This window comes from Garra rufa, chromosome 12, assembly GCF_049309525.1.
Source record: "Garra rufa chromosome 12, GarRuf1.0, whole genome shotgun sequence".
NCBI lineage: Eukaryota > Metazoa > Chordata > Actinopteri > Cypriniformes > Cyprinidae > Garra > Garra rufa.
The window spans coordinates 26,038,825-26,066,578 of record NC_133372.1 but is presented as its reverse complement, the minus strand read 5'-3'; the positions used below and the strand labels follow the sequence as shown (position 1 = coordinate 26,066,578).

Here is a 27,754-nt window from a genome sequence, read left to right as displayed (position 1 = left end):
TGGTAGCTAAGCGAATGGGTGTATTGTTGTGATTGGTCGTGGCGTTATCCAATTGCGTGTAGTGAGAGTTTCAAATGCATGCCTGGTGCCGCCCCTTGAGTTAGGCCCTTTTCATTGCTCGATGCCAGACCCTTAATCTTAATAGATTAGGGTCTGGATTTTTTCCAGGCTACAGTAATGGGGCATGACATCAGAAAAGTGCCTGATCTTCCCACAGGTTAATTAAGAAAGCTCTTTATGAGCTGTGCGGACCGTTTAGATGCTCTGACTGCGATTATCAGGAAGCAGAGTAATTAAACTTAACCAAGACTAAATGTGGCATAGCCAGAGTACCTGAGTTAATGGGGTTTTGAAAGTGAACAGAATCACCACAGGTCTTCATAACATTTTAACTACAACTGTCTCATTTTGGCATTTGGCCATCCATGTTTTGCCTCATGAACTAATTTTTTATGTTCTGTTTTAGGTTAAAGAATCTTCCCTTCACTTTCACTAAATTGAAAGATCTTGCTGCACTCTGGTTATCTGACAATCAGGTTGTTATCTGAACATCATTTTAAAATTCTGTACAGAATTTTCTGTCTTAACGGTATAATATTTTGACCACTTTTTAACCACATGAACAGTTAATACAGTGTTAAAAAAATCTGTGAACTTTACTGTAAAAATATGGTTGCACTATTTTAGGGTTTACAGATTTAACTTCAATTTAAAATTGGATTAGCTGACAGCCCAAAATTATTCATACCCCTTATAGTTACTTTTATTCAACCCGCAAGTTTTTTTCACCAGAAATGAAATGAAAATTAAAAAAATATTACTCCTCTTTTATTTACATTTGAACAAAAAGTGTCATGTCCAAAATTATTCATGCCCTTCTCAATAATCAATAGAAAAGCCTTTATTGGCTATTAAAGCAATCAAACGCTTCCTACAATTGCTGACCAGCTTTTTGCATGTCTTCACTGGTATTTTTGCCCATTTATCTTTTAGCCAGCTGCAAATATGGCTTGACCCCCCAAAAAAAAATTCTAACAAAAGGTTTCTCAGTGGTTTACAGTAGTATCAGATGTACTTAAAAACATACTAAAAGTTTACCAAAGTTTGACTCCAAGAAAGGTCCCATTTTCAAAATGGCGGCCGTCAGGTCCTTAAAATGACCATTACTCCTTTGTATTCCTCCTAGACCAGGAATACTGGTGCCTGATACATGTTTTGACCATGTAATATTTTAATTAGCATATTTGCATGATAGATACAGGTAAATTATAAAATTAAAATATAAATTAAAATGTCATGGAAAAGTTAATTTATTTCAGTTATTCAACTCAAATTGTGAAGCTTGTGTATTAAAGGGGTCATCGGATGCCCATTTTCCACAAGTTCATATGATTCTTTAGGGTCTTAATAAGAGGTATAATATACTTTGGTTAAAAATTCTCAATAGTATTGTAAAAAAAAACACCCTTTTACCTTGTCAAAATCAGCTCTGCAAAATATCAGCTCATTTTATCGCATGGGCCCTTTAAATGCAAATGAGCTCTGCTCGCCCCGCCCCTCTCTGCAGAGGGATTAGGAGCTGTAATGTTTACTTTAGTCACGTTTAGCTGCATTTAGCTGTGTTCATTTAAACTTGCCAACGAGCACATTATTAAGATTCACACGAACAGAGACGCATATGTAGTTCGGGATCGGCCCTTTCCTTTTAAAAACTAAAGTAACGTTGTCCTCTGCGTCTTCAGCAGCTCAGATGTCGGGAGCAAATGACTACTGCTATGTTCATTATTACATCCAACAACAGAACACCTCAATCACTCAATTAGAGTCTTCCTCTGCACCTAAGGCGACACAATGGCGATCAAAGTCGGACTGTTTCAGCTCGGTGAGGGCGGATCTAAGGTAAGACGTTCATGTCAATCTACCTCTCTATCGTGGAAGTGCCCTCTGTTGGAGTTCCTTCACGACAAGAAGCTGAGAATGACCCGATTTTAAAAAGGTGATATTACTTTTAAAGATAAAAAAAATACCACTGGGTAGATTTCTATCATTGTAGGGTGGTTGTGTACACAAACTGCCAACACACATTAATATTCATGTAAAAGTTAGTTCTGTGTCCGATGACCCCTTTAAATAAATTAATTGCACACAGACAGAAGTAGTAAGTCTTTGGTTCTTTTAATTGTGATGCTTTGGCTCACATTTAACAAAAACCCACCAATTCGCTATCTCAACAAATTAGAATATGCTGACTTGCCAATCAGCTAATCAACTCAAAACACCTGCAAAGGTTTTCTGAGTCTTCAAAATGGTCTCTTAGTTTGGTTCACTAAGCTACACAATCATGGTGAAGACTGTTGATCTGACAGTTGTACAGAAGACAATCATTGACACCCTTCACAAGGAGGGTAAGCCACAAACATTCATTGCCGAAGAAGCTGGCTGTTCACAGAGTGCTGTATCCAAGCATGTTAACAGAAAGTTAAGTGGAAGAAAAAGATGCACAACCAACCGAGAGAACCGCAGCCTTGAGAGGCTTGTGAAGCAAAATCGATTCAAGAATTTGGGTGAACTTCACAAGGAATAGACTAGACTTGCGTCAAGGCATCAAGAGCCACTACACACACAGATGTGTCAGGAATTTGGCTACAGTTGACATATTCCTCTTGTTAAGCCACTCCTGAACCACGGACACCGTCAGAAGCGTCTTACCTGGGCTAAGGAGAAGAAGAAATGGACTGTTGCTCAGTGGTCCAAAGTCCTCTTTTCGGATGAGAGCAAGGTCCTAGAGTCTGGAGGAAGGCTGGAGAAGCTCATAGCCCAAGTAGCTTGAAGTCTAGTGTTAAGTTTCCATAATCTGTGATGATTTGGGGTGCAATGTCATCTACTGGTGTTGGTCCACTGTTTTTTTTTTTTTTTTTTAAATACCCGTTTACCAAGAAATTTTAGAGCACTTCATGCTTCCTTCTGCTGACCAGCTTTTAAAGATGCTGATTTCATTTTTCAGCAGGATTTGGCATCTGCCCACACTGCCAAAAGCACAAAAAGTTGGTTAAATGACCATGGTGTTGGTGTGCTGGACTGGCCAGCAAACTCACTGAACTCCATAGAGAATCTATGAGGTATTGTCAAGAGGAAAATGAGAAACAAGAGACCAAAAAATGCAGATCAGCTGAAGGCCACTGTCAATGAAACCTGGGCTTCCATACCACCTTAGCAGTGCCACAGACTGATCACCTCCATGCCACGCTGAATTGAGGCAGTAATTAAAGCAAAACAAGTATTGAGTACATATACAGTAAATGGACATACTTTCCAGAAGGCCAACAATTCACTAAAAAGTTTTTTTTTTTTTTTTTTTTTTATTGGTCTTATGAAGTATTCTAATTTGTTGAGATAGTGAATTGGTGGGGTTTTGTTAAATGTGAGCCAAATCATCACAATTAAAAGAACCAAAGACTTAAAACTACTTCAGTCTGTGTGCAATTAATTAATTTAATACACAAGTTTCACAATTTAGGTTGAATTACTGAAATAAATGACCTTTTGCACAACATTCTAATTTATTGAGATGCACCTGAAAGTGATTACAAGTACAATTATATATTAAAGCAATTTGAAATAAGTGACCATTTAGAGGGTTCACACATAGGCCTCTGTTAGGGCTAATTCAGAGTTGTTTATGATCAAAGTTATACAACTCCAATTTAAGGAAGTTTTGGGTGCAATAACTTTTACATTGAATGTCAAGTCTGTGTTTTAGAAAAAAAAAAGCTGTACTGCATGTGTCCAAAAACACGTACTGAGTAGGAGTTACATGACATAGGCTAAATCGATTACATCTCTGGTTCACCCCAAACAAAGATAAAACCTTACAGTAATCTCACATCATGTATTCCATAAGTATGTAATCATGTCAGTGCAATTTAGAAGAGTCCAACGGATTCATAGACCCAGAAAACATTGGCTTAGACACCAAGATTACTTGGCTAGGTCAAATAATGAAGGAGTTAGAATATTTTAAGGGTTTTCTGCCCATCTTGGACGCCATCTTGAAAATTACACCTTTCTAGTGGTCAAACTTGGCTAAACTTTTAGTATGTTATTAAGGACACCTAATACTACAAAAAAAAACAGCTGAGAAACATTTTGTTAGAATTTTTTTAGGGTTAGGTGTTTTTTTTTTTCCATAGCTCCAACTGTTTCAGGTTTGAGGGTCTCCTTGCCATCACCCTGATCTTTAGCTCCCTCCACAGATTCTCAGTTGGATTTAAGTCAGGACTCTGGCTGGGCCACTGCAAAACGTTAATGTTTTGTTTGCTAACCATTTCTTCACCACTTTTGCTGTGTGTTTTGGGGCCCAAAAGACTGCCTGATGTTGTTGTTGTTGATCATTTTAATGTATTGCTCCTTTTTCATGGTGCCATTTACAGTGATTAGGCTCCCTGGTTCACCGGCTGAAAAACACCCCCAAAACATTAGGTTCCCAACACTATGTTTGACAGTGGGAATGGTGTTCTTAGGGTTAAAGGCTTCTCTTTTTTATGCCAAATGAAGGCTACATCTTTGTGGCCAAACAATTAGATTTTTGTTTCATCTGACGATAAAACAGAAGACCAGAAGTCTTCTTCTTTGTCCAGATGAGCATTTGCAAAGGCCAAGCGGGTTTTTGTGTGCCTTATCTGGAGAAGCGGTGTCCAACTTGGTCTGCTTCCGTGGAACCCAGCGGTGTACAGTGTCTGTTGGCCTTTCTGCCTTGAGATGTTGCCACCAGCAGAGCCCAGATTCATCATTCATTCTTTTTTTCCTCTCTCACTGTCCTCCTGGCCAGCACTGGTGTTACTGTTGGCTTCTGACCATGTCCTCTGAGATTTTTCACAATGTGGAACGTCTTATATTTTTTTATAATATTTGCACTGTAGCCACTGGAACTTCAAAACATTTAGATAATGTCTTATAGTCCTTTCCTGACATGTGAGCAGCCACAATGCACAGCCGCAGGTCCTTAGTGAGCTCCTTTGTCTTAGCCATGACTGTCCACAAACCAACAGCAGAGAGCTTCTGTTTTTCACCTGTTGAGTTGATTAAAACAGCTCTTCCCAATGAATCAGGTTAATTAGGATGCTTTAGAACAGCTTGACTATTAGGAATGGTATAGAACTTTGGATTTTCCCATTGACTGTGACAGTTTGCAAAGGGTATGAATAATTTTGGATATGCCACTTTTTGTTCAAATTTAAATAAAAGCTGAGAATTTTTTTTTTTTTATTATCTAAAATTATCTTTTGGGAGAAGCCTGAGTCATTGTCATTGTAAATATGATGAAAAAGATGACTTTTTTACTGTTAGCTTCCAAAAATAGTAGTATGTATTCAAAAATTCATATTTTTTACCATACATAGTAAGGCAATTTAATTACCAGCTGACAGGTTTTGACATAGCAGGGTTACTATCTTTTACTATTTAAATTACAATATTTTTTTACCTGCAGTTAGTGTTTGGACAAAAAAAATAATAATAAATGTCATTGCATTATAAAAAAAAATATAAAACCAAAATGGCATTTTTCTCTAATTTAACTATTTCTTATTTTCATGATGCAATTCAATGATGTTCATACATTTCGAAAGTTTCTTTATGTATCTAAGTACTTTAAGGGGGGCATTGTATTTATTTGTAAAATGTGGTTAAAAGTGGTCAAAATACATACTTCCATTAAATAAATCTGATTTGGTATTTGATTTAGTAGTTGTATTTACAACAGTTATTTTTATTATTCAGTCCAAGGCCCTTATCCCCCTTCAAACAGAGGCTCACCCTGAGACCAAACAGAGAGTCCTTACCAACTACATGTTTCCTCAGCAGCCTCGGCACGATGAGGGTAAGAATAAATCAACCATTTCTCTTTCTTTGATTTTACATTTTACTGGATTTAAACTTTCGAATGGACGTGTGTTTTCTATGCTGCAGATTACCAGTCTGACAGTGACAGCTTTAATCCCACTCTCTGGGAGGAACAGAGACAGCAGAGGATGACAGTGGCATTTGAGTTTGAGGACAAGAAGGAAGAAGAGGACAACTCAGGAAAAGTGAAGGTCCCCTTAAGATTTGAAAACGTGAACCTCTTTGGCCCTATATACACCTGGTATCAACATCCATCTTGGGTGACCTGATCACAGATGTTAATTTCAGATGTAACCAGGGCCACTGCTGTATCTGGATGGCTTGGATTTATAAAAAAACACCTTTAAGCATCAGAAAAGGTCACGTCTTTGCCATATGGGCTAAATCCTCTTCCCTCTATCTGCAGGTTGAGATTAATCTGAAGCGATATCCAACCCCTTACCCAGAAGACCTAAAGAACATGGTAAAGTCAGTGCAAAACCTGGTGGGTAAAACCACTCACCCCCTCAACACTGAAAAATGTTCTTCTGGGACCAATATGGAGCTCCACAGCCAAGACAAGTATGAGCCCAAGTGGCCCATTGCTCCTAAAGAGGTAATGCTTCTTTATCTTATTTTAGCACAGTGCCTACCCGCGTTCATAGATCAATGTCTCTGCAATTTGGCTACGAAGTGCAGTCTTTTAAAAAAAATAAAAATAAAAAGGATAGCTCAGACATTTGATTAGGCGAGCCACATTTGAAGCTGTTGAGGATTTTAAACAAAGTTGTTTAGGGGTGCAAAAGTTGAAGGTACACTACAGTTGAGGTCAAAAGTTTACACCCCCCTTTCAGAATCTGAGAAAATAAGAGGGATCATACAAAATTCATGTTATTTTTATTTAGTACCGACTTGAATAAGATATTTCACATTAATAATGTTTACATATAGTCCACAAGAGAAAATAATAGTTGAATTTATAAAAATGACCTTGTTCAAAAGTTTACATCCCCTTGATTCTTAATACTGTTGTTACCTGAATGATCTAAAGCAATTTTTTTTTTTAATTTAGTAATAGTTGTTCATGAGTCGCTTGTTTGTCCTGAACAGTTAGGCCGTGATCACACCGAACGCGTTTTTGCAGTTGGAGGCGCCTATTTTGAATGGTTTTCTGTTGGCAGTGAGCGTTCTGCGCGCTGCTTATGCGCCCCGGGCGCCTCGCGTTTTCGCCGCCTGCTGCGCCTCGCGTTTTTGCAGGAGCGCTCTGAGCGCCTGAAGTTGAAAAAAAAATCAACTCTGAGCGGAAAAACGCCCAACGTCATTCGCGTTCTTTTCCATTGTCCAATCGAATGAATGGAGAGGCGGGCCTTCTGTTGTGGTGACGAAAGTTTACCGTTGTTTAAAAAGTCCGGAGACTGCAAGAATTAGAGGAGAAACCTTTGGTGTCTATCGTGGGTAACCCGGAGCTGTATTATTTAGGGTTTCTGCTAATATGACAGTTTACTTAACAGCAAAAAACTAAGCTATAATCCTTTGATTTGACTGACAGGACAGCTGTTTTGGTCATTGCTTAGCAACATAAAACAGCCGCAGCATGGCAGTGCTGTGCGCCTCGCGTTTTTAGAACTAAAAGACGCGTTCGGTGTGATCGCGGCCCTAAACTGTCTGCTGTTCTTCAGAAAAATCATTCAGGTCCCACAAATTCTTTGGTTTTCCATTATTTTTGTGTATTTGAATTCTTTCCAACAATGATTGTATGATTTTGAGATCCATCTTTTCACACTGAGGACAACCGAGGGACTATTACAGCAACTATTACAGAAGTTTCAAATGCTTATTTATGCTTCAGAAGAAAACATGATGCATTGAGAGCCAGGGGGTGAAAACTTTTTGAATTTGAAGATCTTCTGGAAAACATGTAAGTATCTTCTTCCCTGCTCTTAATGCATGATTTGTCCTTCTGGAGGATCAGTGAGCGTTTGAAGCTTCTGTAATAGTTGCATATGAGTCCCTCAGTTATCCTCAGCGTGAAAAGATGGATCTCAAAATCATACAGTCATGGCTGTGGGTTCAATTACACAAAAATACTGGAAAAGAATTTGTGGGACCTAAAGGATTTTACTGAAGAACAGCAGGCAGTTTAACTGTTCAGGGCGAACAAAGGACATGTGAAAAACTATCACTAAACAAAAAACACAGCTGTGAATCATTCAGGTAACAACACAGTATAAAAGAAGTGTATGTAAATGTTGGAACGGGGTTGTTTTTATAAATTCAACTATTATTTTCTCTTGTGGACTATATGTAAACGTCTTTTTTGTGAAATAAATAATAATATATATATCATATTATATTACAATAATAAAATATTAAGAACTATTTATTAAACATTTGCGTCAGTTTTATAAAAACAGTCAGAAGAAAGGGTTATGCAGATTACACACGGTAAAACGACTGTAAACATAAAGCCCCTCATAGATTAATGCTTTAATATCTATCACTTAGGAGTTTTTGCAGTTTATTTTGTCATTGAATCACGAGACACTTGTAGAAAAGTGGGTATTCTTTTGCAGGTGACAGAGCGAGAGGTCAAAGACCTCCAAAGACCACCAATGTCTGAACAAGGTGTCATCCTCAACTCAGCCATTGACATCCCAAAGCGCAAAGACAAAGAGGATCTGACTGAAAGCTCAGAAGTATGACAAGATTTCTCTTTTAATCTTCTCTCTTTTTAAATGCTAGATGCCTTTATCCTTTTAAAATATTTATGCCCAGTAATATATCAGGGTTGCAGCTTACTTTAAGCTCCCCTTAACCTTTCATAGCAGTTATAATGGAAAATGATTGTAGATACACCTAAGGGATTGCTTTTAACACTGAAGGATGAGAGTGTGTAATGAAATTCAGGCATAGTTTCTGTTTTCGAAGGCCTGGTATTTGCACCCTCAGTGTCTGAGTCAGTTCGGTTGCGTGTATAGAGCGTGTTGAATATAGTGCTGAGAGTGTTTGTTAAAGGTTAGCTGAACCTGCGGAGATAAAATACACAAAGATCAGTGCAAATGTTTCATCTCTCACAGCTAGCAACCCCCCTCCCCAACCGCCAGAGCTGCAGTGTTTAGGACACTGGATAATGACCAAGTCATTAACTTTGCCTATGAATATTAGAGAGCTGGTGCAATTAGTAGTGAATGTCACACTAACCTTGTAGTATGCTTCGTTTTTTAGACACTCACTTTTAAAATATCCCACACTACTAGAAATCTAGACCTGAAATCTCAGTCCTGTAGCACTGCTCTGAATACAGCTGGAAATCTTTTCGTAAACAGAAATAAAGGTCAGCGGGAAATGTCAAGAACACTCAGAGGATCCATTAAAGGTTCCTATATGAAAATATTAATTGAATTCAGGAATGCTAAGGTGATTTGAGTAAACTCTAATAAATCTCAAGGAATTATGCAAACACAGCTACATTCATAATCCATTCATTGATGCCAGGCTTTTCTATGCTTGCAGTAGCTCTTTGTTTAGAATAGCAAGTGCATGGTGTATTGTGTCCATCGCAGCTTGGCCTCACACTGCTTCCCCCCATGGTCTCAGAGACCCCCCGGCCAAACTGTGGAGCGACAAATATTCGTAATATTATCAGGGTTATCGGGACCTTGGGAGTACCAGTGCCATAAACCTCATATATCTTACACATTCTTTTCTTTCTAGACCATGAGAATCCATTTTTGTTTGTTTGTTTGTATATATGTATGTATGTTTGTTTTGCTTAGATTTCTTTACATCGCGTCGTTCAGAAGCCGCAACAGCCAGAGAATACGAGCCTGGCCGTTACTTCCTCTTCCTGTTTCTGCCTCATAGTAAGTGGCTGAGAGACCAGACAGCAGTAAATCAGCTGAACATATGGGGTGGCTCATTTCAACTGCCTTCAAAGCAAATTCAATTCATTTTCTCAGACACCCCCATTGTGGGTGAAACATTTGTTAAATACATGCATGGGTTTGTTTCTCATAATGAAGTCAAAACCAAAAAAAAGTGAAATTTGTTAACTCCCAGTCCATCTGTTTTCAGCATAATGTCAGTGTTCAAATTACAGGGGGGCTAGATGGTCATTTAAATTTATCACAGAAAAAGATTGCCGTCTCTATGATATTTCAATGAAATATTCTCAACAATAACTAAGCAATATTAACAGTAAAAACTAGATTTATAAATCATATGAAGGCTGAATAAATAAGCTTTCCATTAATGTATGGTTTGTTAGGATAGGACTTTTGGGCCAAGATACAACTATTTGGTAATCTGGAATTTGAGGGTGCCAAAATATTAAAATATTGAAAAAAAAAAAAACACCTATAAAGTTGTCTAAATGAAGTTCTTAGCAATGCATATTAGTACAACAATTAAGTTTTTATATATTTACGGTAGGACATTTACAAAATATCTTCATGGAACATGTTCTTTCCTTAATATCCTAATTATTTTTGGCATAAAAGAAAAAACGATAATTTTGACCCATACAATGTGTTTTTGGCTATAGCTACAAATATACTTGTTCTACTTAAGACTGGTTTTGTGGCCCAGGGTCACAAATAGCATTTAAATGGAACCCTGGGTATTAAGACTTGTATGGCTTAATATAACTTAAATGATGTCTCTTACTGAAATATGTAGTAGAAAACCCATGAAAGACTTAATTATTTAAAAAAAATCGTTTTATACATATTTAGGACTATGGGGGATGCCATTACTTCAATGATGTAAAATGGTTGCACACGGTGAGCAAATGATGCTACCTGTTGCCACAAAACTACTAAAAATATTAAAATATTGATACGATGACAACCGCTACTGAAAGAGCTTGCGGGTGGCGGCAGACAGTGTTGGGGGTAATGCATTACAAGTAACACAAGTTACATAATCAGATTACTTTTCAGGTAACTAGTAAAGAAAAACGCATTTACTTTTAAATTTACAAGAAAATATCTTGAGTTACTTTTTCAAATAAGTGATCCAAGTTACTTTGTTTTGCAATTTATTCACTGACACTCTCCTGTTCCTGTTTTGAGAGAAATTTGGATTGACGTGTAGAGACAGAGGCATTTCCATCATCAGGCTTACAAATTTCACTTTTGATCTGAAAGGGCTTTTACAGCTGCCAAAAAATATAACTTTTGGGTCTTGTTATTAAAAAGGTGACAAAAAGTAACGCCAAAGTAATGTAATGAATTATTTTCCATAAGAAGTAACTTATTTTTTTTATGGAGTAACGCAATATTTTCATCCATTACTTTTGAAAGTAACTTTCCCCAACACTGGTGATGGATATAAGCTTAAACCAAAAACCATACCATTGATTTTCCTCACAAGGAGTCTAAACGCTCCCAGATATTGGGTAAAATCCGTGCTGAGAAACCCTGTCAAGATGGCATCTAGCATTTCTTGTCTCTGCCGTTTGTAAGCTCTTTCGCTAGCTGTGGTCTACTAAAAGCCTCAAAGGCATCAGTGATAAAGTGGAGAGAACAAAGAGGTGGGTCTTTGGGAAGTTTTATTCGTCCTTTTATGCATTCGTTTTTCTCTTTTTATTGCTAGGAAAGCAATGAAGACTTACATCGCTTCCCTTATTGCCTTTCGACTCAAAATTACAACCACAATGTGGCATCCAGTGATGGGAATAATCGGGTTATAAATAAACGGCATTACTTTTTTCAGTAATGAGTAATCAAACTAATTACTGTTTCCCCCGTTACAATTCCTTTCCTGTTACTGACAATAAAATGCAGCGTTACTATCATTTTCACGTTGCGTTCTTCTGAGGTGAATTCTGGCTTTATTCCTCTCAGCGCATCTACTTCTAGTAATGAAAAGTAGCCGAGATTAACTTGATGAATGTTCACGACACGTTTGTTTACAGAAATGTGGCCGTTTACCTACATGTCCACGCGTCTCATGTGGATGTTTGAAATTTAAAAAAGTGAAGCCGTTCATGGGTGTGATAGAGTATATATGAAAAATACTGGAGCTCGCGTTGGTATCATACGGATTACTTCATCAGAGAATATTTGATTTCGACATGACTTACTTCATTTAAACGTAGACATTTCAAGCTTTCTATACATAAATTCATGGAGATTCAGGTTTTGTTATGTACATGTCTGTAAAGAGAGGTAACTGAGACCGTGACTGCAGAGAGTAAAAGCATGTGACAAAAGCACATTGTTTTCTTGTTATTATGACTCTACACAAATAAAAGTAGACCTTTTGCAGTTTCAAAATGACAAAGTATTTTTAGTTTTCGCGGTTAACGGTAAAAAACGAGACAGACCGCACCAGTGCGACAACAGTGTTGCCGTAGGATGTTTTTCATGTCTGCAGGTTGAAGCAACCCCAAAACCGTGATATTTAGCCCCTGAAAGGTGTCTCTCACATTGTCCCACATCAACATTAAAATAGTGTAGATTAGTGTACAATGTACAAATTCATTTGCCATATTTAATATTGGGGGCATCCAAGTTATTTGACATATTTGAACATTTTTTTTAAAAAGTAACACAATACTTACTTTCTCTGGTAATTAGTTACTTTTAAAACTTTTTAAAGTAACGTGCCCAACACTGGTGGAATCATACAGGTTGCACCAGTTTCTCACCGATTGCAACCATTTCACTTCACCAAAGTAATGGCACCCTCCATTGTTCAAAATATGTATTTAAAAATAAATAAATAATAAAATAAAAAACTTTTTTTTTAAATAACGTAAATCTTTCATGGGTTTTCTACAATATATTTCAGTAAGAGACATCATTTACATTATATTAAGCCATGCAAGTCTTACCACCCAGGGTTCCCTTTTTAATAAATCTAAACTACTCACAATGCTGTCACCATAGTCAGCAGCACATACTGGGTGGGAAAAAAAAAATCCAGTTACCCTTTATTTTTTAGAGGAAAATGAACATAAGATTTCAATAGATTTTAATTTTCTTTTTCCTGTGATGGCAAAGCAAAAATTCTAGCACATTACTTCATTAAGAATAATAAGAAATTATACAGTTTTTTTCAGGATTCTTTGATTCAAAACAAAATAATTTATTTGAAATATTAATATTTTGTAATATTATATATGTTGATTTTGGTCAATGTATCTTATAATTTAAAAAAAATTATACTGAACCCAAAAATGGTAGTGTATAAGAGCTTTTTTATCCAAAATAATGGACTCCCTTAAATCTTTGGCCTTATTCGAACACTGCACAATATGCGTCAAATGGCCCCCATGCTGAATTTTGTTTACAATTCATTTAATATTAGTATGAAAGCATCAGCCTGCCGCATCAATTTACACAGTCACATTTCCTTTGACTCGTTGTGAGGGCGCAACAAAGAAAAAAGAAAAGATGAGAGAGAAGATGAAGGCAGAGAAGGGGAGAGGCGGCTGTTCTGAGAGAATCTTCTGATATGTGACTTTCCTCTTGCTCTGCTGCCGGTTGTGTGAGCCAGCCTGCTGATGTACAGTCAGGTCTGAGAGGTGTGAGTTTTGCCATAGACAGCTGTGAGAGAGCTGGAAGCAACTGATTTGCTCCTGGGGGATTTGACCAGACAAGCCAGGACAAGGCCTGTGAATCATAACAGTCTATATATTACTAATGATGAATCTCAACTTGATGTTGATGTGTGAGATCACACTCTGTTACTTCTAATATATTTCTCAGCTTCAGCTTTGTTTAACTTCGAGGTCATTTGGGGACAGTGTTTGCACTTTAGAATCATGAAAGTGTCACTGTAATATAAGAAAGGAATTGTTTAAGCATATTATAAAGAATGACTCATTTCACTATACTGTAAAACCTTTACAGAACCTAAAGTACAAAGAACCTAAAGCTACAGTAAGGTGTTTACGCAGAGGTATTTCATGTTTTAGCTTACTTTATTCGGAATCTCCTAACTTTATGCAATGGAAGCCCACTTCCGCCACTGAATAAAAAATAAAAAATAAGTTATTGCGACACTTAATCTCACAATTCAAAACTTGACACAATTGCAAGTAATTAAGTCAGAATTGTGTGAAATATACTCACAATTGTGAGTAATAAAGTCAGAATTGTGAGATTCAAACTCACAGTTCTGATTTTTTTTCCTCAAAATTGCGTGATAGAAACTAGTCAAATATTGTCAGAAAATAGTGAAAAATAGTCAGAATTGCGAGACAACTTGTAATTCTGTTTTTTTTTCTCAGAATTGTGTGATATAAACTCACAATTGCGAAAAAATAAAGTCAAACATGTTTCTATAAAACTTCAACTTTATAACTCAAAATTCTGACTTCATTTCTCAGAATCAGAACTAAAAAGTCAGATTTGCCAGATGCAAACATGTAATTGTGAGAAATAAATCAGAATTGTGATAATCACAATTATCTTTTTAAATTTTTAATTCAGTGGCGGAAATTATCTTCCTTATTATGCTTTGAGTTTTTTATAATATGCAATTAGGCAAACAGATTTTCATACAGTCAAAGTGTTTGTAGTTAATACAACAGCAATTTTTAATATAATTGGATGATGACGTTTGAAAAAAATATAGTTTGATTTACATTTATTAATACTGTGACCTAAAATTAGATTATAAATGTCAGTATTAAAAGTTTTAGTATAAACAATTTGTGTTGCTCAGTCTTGGTATTTAATTGAAAGATTGTAATTTAATTACAGGAAAACCTCACCCCACTCCCCTTGAGTTTTTTCATTTCTTTATATTATTAATTGACTGCAAATTTGACACTCGTGTTTCCAGGACTCCATGGGAGGCTCCCCTAATGATATCCGAATTTCTGACATGAGGCCGACTTTGGTAGAGCCACCAATGTACAAACCAAAGGTTGTGCTACTGGGCAAGGAAAAAAAAGGTTAGTACGAAGCCTGAAGATGGTAAAGTCAGCATGAAATCTATTTTTTAAATGCATGTTGTTTAATTAATAGATAAAATCAAGTCCTTGCCCTACTTTTTTTGTTTTCACTCGGATGTACGTCAATACTTCTAGCTTTTTCCATTTCATCACGGCATTAAACTCAATGAATTTTCTAGGTTTAGAGTGTTTACTGACATTGTTCATCTGAAGAAATCCCTTAATTCTCTTTTGATGTTTATTAATAAAGTTAAAATCCTTCTGAGAATGCTGTTCTGTTGTAAAAATTCATTATGTAATTGCACTGGGGAGCACTGGGAATTACAGTTGTTGTGAGAAGCATAATAATTGGGGTTTATTTTAGACAAAAATAGTCATTTTTCAAACTATTTTACCTTGTATAACTTCTTACCTATTACATTTCAGAGTCCACAGATGAGTCTGAGCCAGACAAAATGCATTGTTTGAACAACAGCGGATCATCTGCCACTTATTCAGACTACTCACCCTCCCAGGGTTCATCTGGCTCCTCCAACCCACCTGGAAATGTCAGTAATCTGCAAACATCTGGGAAAGAGGGGCCATCACAGACTCACTGGACCAACAGGTTGGCACGAATTTAATCACTGCCACTATTCATTTATATGAACTAATAGACCATCTGTGCACTCATATGACATGACAGTTGATCAAACAGTTTAGATGTCCAGCTCACTGACTTTTGGGTGGCCCAAAACTGATGTTGTGTCACTGTAATAGTCTTGCAATAACCATCTCAGCCAAAATCCAAATTTAAATGTAACCTATGAATTGCGTATTGTTTTTTTTATTAATTGGCTTAATTGCATTTATTATATGGTGTTTTGTGATATTGGTTGCAAATCTATAGCTTTGTCTTTTTATTAGATTGAAGGTTTTAATTTTAAATTTCGTAATGCTTTCCTGTTCAATTAACAAGACCAGATGAGCTTTATCTGGTCATTTGTTTCTTTTAACTCTCCTGAGTCTGTGGGTATTTTTGGGTGTTATTGCTCACATCACAATCACAAGTCACGCACAGCAGTATGACTCCTGCTGTCATCTTCAATAAAGTGCAGCTAAAAATCCATCTCTGTTGCTCAGAGTTAAAGTTTTATTATATTAGTACTGCCAAAACGCCTCAAATTATCACTCCTTCCACTGCTTTTTGAGAGATTTATGTTTTGATAACCTTGCAGAAGTATTACATGGGCAGAATTATATAAACATTGAAAATTTGATGAGGATGGCAGTCAAGCACAGCGATATTTCTCTTGCGTTTTTCAATTTAAAGATAAATTAAACTATATTAAGAGAGTTATAGCCCCAGTTAAATTTCATTTTCAACATTTCATCTCCAACATTACAAATAAAAGATTTTGTCAGCATCAGCTAAAATAAAGCATAATACATAGAGCAAAGAGGTTCTGTCTGGGTAGTGATAGACTAATAAATTTGGGCTGTACTCAAATGTTGCAGATTCAGTCCCAAGAAGGAACAAGAACTAGACAGATACTAAAGGGGCTTTGGCACTGGAGGAGCCTTTTTATAGTTCCTAGAACTACTGTCGGAAGTTTCTGCTTTTTGGCGTGTTCACACCGCAAGAACTAGGAATGTATTTAGTTCTGGGAACTAAATTAGCTCTTACTTAAGTGTAGCGTGCAAAAAGGTGCAAATGTCCAGTAAATTTCTGAAACATTCCAGAAATTTTGGCAACTTTCCAGGATTTGGGGGAATTTTCCAGGGATTTTTGAAATTGATTCTATAGGAACTATTTTATAGGAACTACCAGTGACGCAAATGTACGTTGATTGGCCAAACACTTACAAAACACCTTGCATTTTTAAAAAGCTGTGTAAAAATATTTACTCCATGAACATGGAAAACAGTGATAATGGCATTTAACTACCTGTTGTTTGCAGCACTGTGTTCTTTTCTCAGCTTTGATGATATGTTTGTAACACTGCAAGTCATCACAGGAGATTTAGAAAGATTTTCATGCTCTTTCAGTCACGTAAATTGTACGTTTACATTCCGTCTCTGTTGTCACGAAACCCACGACACAAAATTAAAAACATCATAGAATCATAGAAGTGATGGTATTCAAGTCATTGCATTTATGAATTGTATTTAATGTTTTTAGAAACAATTCATATGTGAACCAGGACCACAAAACCATGAGTTTCTTTTTTTTTTTTTTTTAGATTTATCCATCATCTGAAAGCTGAATAAATAAGCTTTCCATTGATGGATGGTTTGTTAGGATAGGATCTAATAGTATCTTTTTTTTTTTTTGCAGAAAAATTGATAATTTTGACTGATACAATGTATTGTTGGCTATTGCTACAAATATACCTGTGCTATTTGGTTTGGTTTTGTGGTCCAGGGTCACATATATTCAGGCAAAAAATGAGCGACATGTCATTGACCCTATGTCTGAGTTAAAATTTAATGACATTGAATATGTTTGTCATATCATTCACACATTTCTTCTCTGTCCACTGATAAAATCTCAAATGCATTTGTCTGAATACTTCAACAGGCTGGCTCAGTCTTTTCCAAAGCCCATTGAAAGCAAGCCCCTACTGAGCCAAAGGGAAACACCTCCTTCCAGCACGCTACAGCAACGAGGTGAGAGGCGGCCACTGAGCGACACCTTCGACAGCTGGAATAACGCCCCCCACTACGATAACACAGGTTTTGTCGCAGAGGAGACGCCTCTTGACACTCCGAGCAGCAGCGCTGGAAACCCCATGCTAGGCTCAAAGCCCCGGAGTGCCTCAATGGCACATGGCCGGCGGCCTCTCATGAGACAAGAGCGCATCGTGGGAGTTCCTCTAGAGCTCGACCAGACGCAACACACTTTCCACACTGTTCGCACCACCCCTGATACTGAAGTGCCTCCTCCCTCTAACCCCTGGCAGAACTGGACGAGGACTCCCAGTCCCTTCGAGGACAGGACAGCTTTCCCTTCCAAGTTGGAAATCACCCCAGGCAACAGCCCCAATCCTGATCGTAAGGATTTCGAACAGGAGATGGGAGAACTACCCAGCACTTTTCCCTCGTCTGGAGCCTGGGGGTTTCTGGACTCTACGGACTCAGGGACGGGACGAGGTCATCCCAACATTTCTGCGCATGTCCAGGGTGTAAAAGAACCGAACAAATTAGGCACTCTGGTTGTTAGCAAGAGCTCTGAGAGACTTTCGCCAATGATGAAGGAGGTAAAAGCGAAATTTAAGAAATCTCAGAGCATAGATGAAATCGATACCGGTTCGTACAAGGTTTACAGCATCCCCATGGACAGCTACAGTTCTAGCATAGAAAACCAGGGAAGTGTTGATAGAGCAGACCTCCCTGTACCTCTAGAACAGAGCATGTCCAGGAGCCAATCGGCTCCAATGCTGGACGACGATCTGGATGGCTATGGTTCGAAAATGTCTCAGCAACAGAAGCCTGCTATCCCAAAGAAAGTTTACCATTTTGACCAAAGCTTCAACCCACAAGGAGCCATGGATCTTATGAAGGCGGAGAGGAGAGTTCCTCCACCATTCCCCAATGCCCCTGAATATGTAAACCAACCTGGGAAGACGTTGCCAAAGGAACTTGTGAGCCCGAGAGGCTACCGAGGCTATCCACCAATGGAACAGATGTTTTCGTTTGCTCAGACTGCGGTCACCGACGATGCCCTCAATCCCCAGCTCACGGTCCATCCTCAGCGTTCCAGACCGGGCTTCTTGAGGCGCGCTGACTCCCTGGTAAGTTCGACAGAGATGGCGCTGTTCCGCAGAGTAGCTGAAAACCAAGAGCTGCAAATGCAAGAGCACTACAACAGGGCTCAACAGAGCATGCTGGAACAACAGAACAGCTTGTCTACCATGAGTGACGCCCAGTTCCACAAGAGGAATGGTAGGTATGATGAAGATTACTCATCTTATCAAGAACCCAAGAAGCCCATCATGGGTTACCCAACCAAGAGTCTGACACAACGTCGCCCCCTGTCTGCACGGAGCTACAGCACAGAGACATACGGGGCATCTCAGGCAAGGCCAGTGTCTGCCCGACCCACCATGGCTGCACTGCTGGAGAAATTGCCATCAGATTACAATCTTAGTACATGCACTGAGAAGAGCCCTGAAGCTGACATGAAGATGAGACCTGTCTCTCAAAAACAAGAGCTGGACCCGACCTCCAAAATGCCAGTAGATTGGAGACAGCAGCTTCTTAGACACATAGAAGCAAAGAGGCTAGACCGGGTGAGTAAGCAAGATTTGCTTTTTGTTCTTTCTACGTAAGTGTTTGTTAGATTGGGCTTTATACAACCTCTCAGTATTTTCAAGAAATAAATTAAACCAATCTGGTTCTTTTATTCTGTCCTTATGAAGTTTTGCTAATAATGGCTGAAATCTCAATAACCAATGTTCTCAGCACATTTTGTATTATGTACTAATATGATTTTATTATAACAGGGTATATTTTCTGTTTTATTCAGTGACTACGTTTTTCAATCTTTTAAATAATTTGTTTGGCGTACACAAAGCTTAAATGAAGGCTTTTTAGTGAATAGACACATAAACTGGGGTGAATCTCATGTGAACTATTAAGAAACGTCTGGGACATATTTCACCCCAAAATCAAAAGAAAAGAAAATTACATTCTGCCTTAAGAAAATGAAGCTTTTTCTTGGGACCATTAAGTTTTTTTATTATATTTTTTCAGAAAGCATTATATTGGAGAGTAAAAGATAATTTTTTTTTTAATGATTTAAAGATTTAAAATTTAAATAAATAAAAATGACTAAATGATTAAATATTATTTTATTATTATTTTCACATAACTAAAGTTTTTTTTTCTTAGTGGCATTTGAGTGCCACGTAAGAAAAATATCTAAGGTTACGAGATTAAAGTCGCAATATTTTGAGAATAAAGTCAAAATTATGTGAGTAAAGTTGAAATATTACAAGAATAAAGTTGAAGCTATAAGAATAAAGTTGAAATATAAGAATTAAATTGTAGAAATTAATATTATAATATTTTGAGAGTATAGCCTGCGTATGCAAATGGCCCGGATTGAGAGCCCCGGGAGAAGCCAGGCCACCGGAATTTATTTGAATATATGTGGGCTTATTAGAAGAAATCATACCATGTGTTATACGCAGGACATTATTGCTTGGACATAATATTTCACGTCTTCAACTGCATTCATTAGGCCTATTTGTAGTGCGCCAGCCACCCAATAATAGCAATAAGCTTTTTCATTTTGGTACTTTTAATATAATACAAAGTCACTTTGAGAATCTCAGTTCTATAGAAATTTATAGAAATAAACAATGTGCTTCAAGGCATGACAGTTTATTTAGATTTTATTCTCGTAATTTTGACTTCATTCTTGTCATTTCAATTTTATTCTCACAATTTTCACTTTATTCTCTTAATATTTTTGACGATATTGTCATAATATTTTGACTTTATTCTTGTGATTTCTACTTTATTCTCGTAATTTCAATTTTATTCTCACAATTTTAACTTTATTCTCATGATATTTTGACTTTATTGTTGCAATTTCGACTTCATTCTCGTAATTTCAACTCTATTCTCACAATTTTGACTTTGTTGTAATTTTGACTTTATACTCACAATTTCGAATTTATTCTCGCAATGTTACGATTTTAATCTCATAATCTTTTTAAATATCGCAATTTTTACTTTATTCTCGTAATATTTTGACTTTGTTGTGATTTTTATATTCTAATGATTTCTACTTTATTCTCATAATTTCAATTTTATTCTCACGATTTGGACTTTATTCTCAATATTTTGACATTATTGTTGTAATTTTTCGACTTTATACTTGTAATTTCAACTTTATTCTCACAATTTTGACATTATTCTCATAATATTTTGACTTTAGTTTTGTAATTTCGACTTTATTCTTATAATATTTCGACTTTATTCTCGTAATTTCGAATTTATTTTTGTAATTTAGATTTTACTCTCGTAATTTCGACGTTATTCTCGTAATATTTTGACTTTATTGTTGTAATTTTGACTTTATTCTTGTAATTCCGACATTATTCTCGCAATTTTGACTTTATTCTCGTAATATTCTGACTTTAATCTCGTAATCTTTTTAAATTTGGCATTAAAACGCTGTTGTATTTTTCACATTAAAATTTTACATTAAAGTGATTTTTTCTCACATTTATGGTAATGATAATTATAAAGAACATTGTATTGACCTGAACATAATTGTCATAACGCCAAAAATCCTTTCAGCAAAATATAATTTATTTTTTCTTTGTAATTGAGGTGGAATATGACCCTGACATTTCTTTCCTGAGATTCACCCTGTAATTGGTGGTGAGCCTTTGTTTCTGTGTAAGTGGAATACAGTACTACAGCATACTTCATTGTTCACGTAATTTAGTTCTACACTGCTTCTATTAATATTCTATAAATGTAACCGCTGTGTATCACTAATGTGTCACGTGGGCAGTAATGACGTATTGTTGTTGTTCTGTTTGTCAAGCTTACTCACTCTGTTACAGCAATGTGCAGTCCAGTGTATCCCCAGCCACAGCCTTTTGACCTTTTTGTGTGGTACACCCATTCACTCATGTCATATGGTTGTTTCCCTCCAATCAGAGCGCTGTCCTTAAGCACAACACAGTAAACTTCGGCATGCTGTACTCTGGAGGCTATGCTGCACCGCATGCCAGCAGAAGCATGACAATAAACTTTTACAATAACACAAAGCATGAAAACCAAACAACTCAGTGGCTACCTCTACCAAATGTGAGTATGAAGCAACTTCAGCCCCAGTTTCAGCATGAAGAAGTTAAACGTACATGAACATAGCATCTCCTATGAAGACTTTCCTTTTCGATCTCTCTTTTGAGCGGCTTCTGCTTTGACTTCTAAAACAGTGGTAAAATAATAATATCGGCACACTATAATAAGGCAGACCATCTAACACATTTCACAGTTTAACACTAATCTAACACCTCACCTGTTCTGAGTTCCAGGCTAGACACTGTCTCTCACTGTGATGTTAAACATATATAGGTGTTTTCTGTTGCATGTGCTCAGTCTTTGTGTTTGGTCTATGCACTACAGTCTTCCTCTGTCTTTAACTCACAGAACAAAGCAATCTGTGACCAACAGCAGAGATGCATTTATAAAAGGCCTTCTTGATCTTTATAAAATACAACCAAGTGTCAAATTTAATCAATAATACTACTAATCATAATACTAAATATTAACAGTGCTGTAGTATATATGTGCACACAGATAACAAACCTCCATTTACTTTTTCACCAATAGGTGAATAATGTAAGTAAATAGAGAATAGTGAACTGTACAAATCAGCCAAGTTCAACCAGGTGCTGAATTAGCTTTGTACAGAACCATGAGCATTTGTAGTTTCTTTTTGTAAATTAGTTTCATTATAGCTTTTAGGTGTTTTTTTATTCATCTCTCACTATTTATTTGATGCAGTTAACTGACATAAATATATAAACAGATTTTGTGTAGAAATGTTATAAGAGCATTTTCTTTATAAAAAATGATCACATAATGGAAATAGATGTATATGCAAATTTACAGTGTAGTTAAGCATTCTTTTTGCATTTTAAAGAGTCTAAGTCTCTAAATGATAGTGGTTGTGTAAGTGGGTTGTGCTTATTGCATGAAGTTAGTTGAACAAACTCACAGTAGGTTTAGAGCTGACAAAAGCAAAAAAGATTCAGGTTCAGTGGGCTCAAAATGCATGCTATAAACATTCTCTGTCAACCCAGAGTGTATTATATTATCAACTCTGGAGTGGTAAGTTAGAGAGATTGCTATAAAAAAAAAAAATTAAATTCAAGTGCAGAAAAAAAGCTGCCATGAAAATTTGAGAAGACAGTTGGAAGGAGATATTTGAATATACCAATGGAAGTGAATCAAATTGAATTTAGTCCACAAAAAGATTAAAAGAAAACACACAAGAGTAATCATTAAATCTTTATATACTTATATTAATTTATATTAAATTTTATATAATATAAATACTATATAATTTATATAAATGAATGGTAATAAATAATTAGCTGTGTAGTGTTACCATTGCAATGAACAATGCAAAAAGCCAGTTCACCCTTTTGAGCCCTGAACAAAAACTTAGTTTGCTCAAAGTAAACTCAAACTTAAATGGTATAGTCACTGAAACCAGATTTGTGCAACAGGTCGCAAAATTGAGAATTTTTACCATGCAATGTGCTTTTAGCTGGAGCACTGTTTTGAGTTCTGACAGCACTATATTCTTTCAGACACCTTCACAACAGAGCAATATTTTAGATAATGGACAAGAGGTGGTTTCCCCAAGTAGCCAGTGGGCCCCGTATTCACTGGGACGAAGAGACGTGCCACCAGAGAACATGAATGTCATCAAAAAGGTACTGATTATGATTATGAGTTTGAAAGAGTATTTTTTTTATTCTATTTTTTTCAATACAGGATGTTTTGGTCAACAGATTAGTGTTAAAAATACTGCTTTACTATTTTACTTTTATGTTTTAATATACTTTTTTTATTTGGTCATTAAGTTTACTTAAGACCACGTCATTCATTTTATTTCAGTGAATCGATTCATAACTTATCCTTTGATTGACTTCAAAATTATGATTGAAGTGTAAGTTTGGTGTTATTCATATGATAAATTGTTGTAGTAAAATATCTAGATATGTACATTTTCTGAAGAAAATGTGAGAGGTGCTTGCCATGGCAAAACTCAGCACTGTGCAATTACTATGTTCTTTTTGAATCATATTTTAACAATTATGTAGGAAACAGTAAAACAACAAAAAAATCCAGAAAAATGCATTTCAAAAAAGTTATAAATTGATTTGTATTTTAATGACAGAAATATGTATTTGATCCCCTACCAGTCAGCAAGATTTCTGGCTATAAAGGGTCTTTTATAGCTCTGGGCTGATTCCTCACCGTTCTCATAATCATTGCATTGAGTATAAAAGACATCTGTCCACATTAGCAATCAATCGATCAGATTCCAAACTCTCCACCATGGCCAAGACCAAAGAGCTGTCTAAGGATGTCAGGGACAAGAATGTAGACCTACACAAGGCTAGAATGAACTACAAGACCATTGCCAAGCATCTTGGTGAGAAGGTGACAACAGTTGGTGTGATTATTTGCAAATGGAAGGAACACAAAATAACTCAATCTCCCTTGGTCTGGGGCTCCATGCAAGATCTCACCTTGTGGAGTTTCAATGATCATGAGAACGGTGAGGAATCAGCCCAGAGCTACACAGGAGGATCTTGTCAATGATCTCAAGGCATGTCAATGATCTGGGACCATAGTCACCAAGAAAACAATTGATAACACACTACGCCATTAAGGACTGAAATCCTGCTCAAGAAAGCACATGTACAGGCCCATCTGAAGTTTGTCAATGAAAATCTGAATGATTTAGAGGAGAACTGGGTGAAAGTTTTGTGGTCAGATGAGGCCAAAATCAAGCTCTTTGGCATCAACTGAACTCGCCGTGTTTGGAGGAGGAGGAATGCTGCCTATAACCCCAAGAACACCATCCCCACCGTCAAACATAGAGGTGGAAACATTATGCTTTGAGGGACAGGACAACTGCATTGTATCAAATGGGTGAGAACCTCCATCCCTTAGCCAGTGCATTGAAAATGGGTCGTGGATGAGTATTCCAGCATGACAGTGACCCAAAACACACGGCCAAGGCAACAAAGGAGTGGCTCAAGAAGAAGCACATTAAGGTCCTGGAGTGGCCTAGCCAGTCTCCAGACCTTAATCCCATAGTAAATCTGTGGAGGGAGCTGAAGGTTCGAGTTGCCAAACGTCAGCCTTGAAACCTTAATGACTTAGAGAGGATTTGCAAAGAGGAGTGGGACAAAATCCCTCCTAAGATGTGTACAAACCTGGTGGCCAACTACAAGAAATGTCTGACCTCTGTGATTGCCAAAAAGGGTTTTGCCACCAAGTACTAAGTCATGTTTTGCAAAGAGGTCAAATACTTATTTCACTCATTAAAATGCAAATCAGTTTATAACTTTTTTGAAATGCATTTTTCTGGATTTTTTGTTGTTATTCTGTCTCTCACTGTTCAAATAAACCTACCATTAAATTATAGATTGATAATTTCTTTGTCAGTGGGCAAACATACAAAATCAGCAGGGGATCAATTTTTTTTTCCTCACTGTAAGTGCCATGTCTCTACAATGTTCTGATGCAGAGATATAGGTCTTGCTAAATGGTGGCAAGGGTACTCTATTTGGTTACTAGGAAGTGGCTTGGTAGCTGCCAACTATGATATTCCAAAGGCTGCTTGCCAGTATGAATGATATAAACAAACTTCCATGCAGTCTGAGTCAAAATAGAAATATTGGCTGCTTGCTAGGCCAAGTGAAATAAGTACAAACATCTGTACAACATTCTGATGCGGAGTTATGTCACAAATTTTGGTCCAATGTTAAATCTATGGGAATTTTTCGCCCGCTGCAAACAACCCACACCCGATCACTAGGGGTGGGCAATATACCAGTAGACACGATTAACCAGTAGAAATTTGTCAACCGATAGAGATTTTGGTCTATCGTCTTAATCGCGATTGAGATCACGTGACTTTGCACGTTATGTAACCACGGATATAGCGCCAGATCACAATAGAAGTCATTTAAGGTTGTCTTTCCTATATAACAGGTCTATACATTGTTCTTTTATTAAACAAACTAAATTGCCTTATGTTATTTATCTTATTTACACAAAGGCATATCATTTCTGTCTCTACATGGTCGCACGTTTACAGTGTCTCCTCCGTGAAAACACGGAATGGATAGCGGACTCCATTCATAAAAACGGAATTTACTATAGCGCAAAATGCCACGGAATTCATTGATTTTTTTCAATGAATAAATCAAAAGTTGGTCTGTCACTTAATTCAAATCGCGATATGGATGAGTGTCTGTGAAAACTGAAATGCAAAAAGACCGTTTTAATATGAATCCTGCATGTTCCGTTTGCCTCTGTATGTATGAATGGCGGAGACGCATTTTTTTTTTACTTCACGCATACTGAAGCACGCGTGAAGCTTCCGCTAATTTTTGGCATTGCATCTCACATGAACAGATAAACTCAATCTCCAAAGCTGCTGTGAGTGTCACTTTTACCGTTTCATTTGAGAAAACTAGCACCGCATCATATCATACTGTACACACAGAAACTTCACGGCAGCCTGTCAAAATAAAAGTACGGTTTAACATGAAACAGAACAATATTAGTCTTGTATTACTTTTGTACAGTATAATGTAGGTGTTTATACATTCCTATTTAAATAATTTACATAAAACAATATATATGATAAAAAATAAATATTACAACAAGATTAACCACTTAATTGTAGGAAAAATACTACAATTATTATTTAAACATTTTAAACTGAATATAATTTTTCTTCCATGTATTGATTTTAACAGTAAACCTCTGTTTGTTTGCCAAAAATTAAAAGGGTTTATTTTTCATTTGATTAAAAATAAATGTTTATGCTTTCATTTGATTATCAAAAAAATTAAAACACATAAGAATTTCTAAAAAAAAAAAAAAAGCAAAAAATTGTAGAAATTGTTCAAAATGTTAAAATAGAGTGTTTTGGACTTATTTTTCCACTGAAATGAATGTTTTCGTTATTACACAAAGTAGGCTAAAGTACCGGGAAGAAAAGTAACATGATAGTAACATGGCTACGCCATGGTTGTTTTTTTACCTAAAGTAATGCTGCAATTCACAGTTTAAATAAAATTACATTATATAAAACAGTTTCTTTGTGTTTGAATTTTTATTTATGCATTTTCAGATACAAATTGCTATATTGTGATATATATCGTTATCGAGGTAGGAAATTGCTTTTACCGTGATAGAAGATTTTGGTTATATCGCCCACCCCTACCGATCACTTATAAAAGTCATAGCACACCTCTTCTCAATAAACCACAAGCACTACAAAAACCTGGGGTCCGTAATAAAAAAAAAATTATATTTAAAATTTTTATTCAGCAAAGATTTAAATTCATTAAAAATGCATTAAAAGTGACAGTAAATACATTCAAATGTTACAGAATGTTTCTGTAAAATATTAAGGAGCACAATTTTTAACGCTTATAATAAAAAGTACTTCTCAATTCAGCAAATTAGAATGATTTCAGATTCAGCATATAATTAAAAAACTAATCAGAAAGCTATTTTACGTGCATGCTAAACTACAGTAATATTGTATTTTTAAAAATATTACTTTTATACTGTATTTTTTATATCATAAATGCAAAATCTTAAAAAGTTATATACAAACAACACAAAAACTACTGTGAAGTTTCAGTACCTGTTCTTTAGATAATAAATCATGAGCAATCATGCTAAAACTTTCTCACCTCTAAAATGGTCCTTTTTTCCCCATTTCATAAGCTGTGCTGAACTGAAATGATTCATTGCATTAGTCTGGATCTCATTATGGTTTTATTATTTCCACAATGTGTTTTTAGAGAGACACCCACATGTCTCCAAGTATTAAACCCCATCATGTTCAACTCTTTAGTTTCCTCTGGCTTAACCTGTTCTCTGTGAGATAGACATCTCTGTTGTATCATGATTGCCATGTTAATTTTTTCAAATGCCAGGGTTAATTACTACCTGCTGTCGTGATTCATTTCACAACGCATGTTCTCGCTCGGTCTCCTTAGCAACCTCAGTCTATTGGTGAATGTCTTTAGGTTGTCGCTCAATATTGTGGAACATTTTGCTTCTGCTGACACATTTAGTGTTATGAAGAAAAGTCTAATTAAATTAATACATCAAATAGGGAAATCAAAATGTCATAAGGTCCTGTGTAGCTAATACATGTCTTTGTGCTTGTAATGATATAAAGGTGCT

General features: G+C 36.4%; 1 protein-coding gene across 4 annotated transcripts in view; it reads left to right on the top strand.

Moving 5' to 3' along the window:
- The window catches only part of lrrc7 (leucine rich repeat containing 7), a 147,528-nt gene that overhangs the window by 109,480 nt on the left and 10,294 nt on the right, over positions 1-27,754 (top strand). For 2 of the 4 annotated variants that reach the window (XM_073852397.1, XM_073852394.1), the window contains exons 13-23: positions 467-536; positions 5,779-5,878; positions 5,968-6,092; positions 6,308-6,496; positions 8,454-8,576; positions 9,657-9,743; positions 14,677-14,788; positions 15,215-15,395; positions 17,349-19,059; positions 21,449-21,598; positions 23,113-23,238. In XM_073852397.1, the coding sequence (XP_073708498.1) occupies positions 467-536; positions 5,779-5,878; positions 5,968-6,092; positions 6,308-6,496; positions 8,454-8,576; positions 9,657-9,743; positions 14,677-14,788; positions 15,215-15,395; positions 17,349-19,059; positions 21,449-21,598; positions 23,113-23,238 (2,974 nt within the window). The remainder of the gene's footprint in view (positions 1-466; positions 537-5,778; positions 5,879-5,967; positions 6,093-6,307; positions 6,497-8,453; positions 8,577-9,656; positions 9,744-14,676; positions 14,789-15,214; positions 15,396-17,348; positions 19,060-21,448; positions 21,599-23,112; positions 23,239-27,754) is intronic. The other 2 variants (XM_073852395.1, XM_073852396.1) reach the window with 2 other exon arrangements.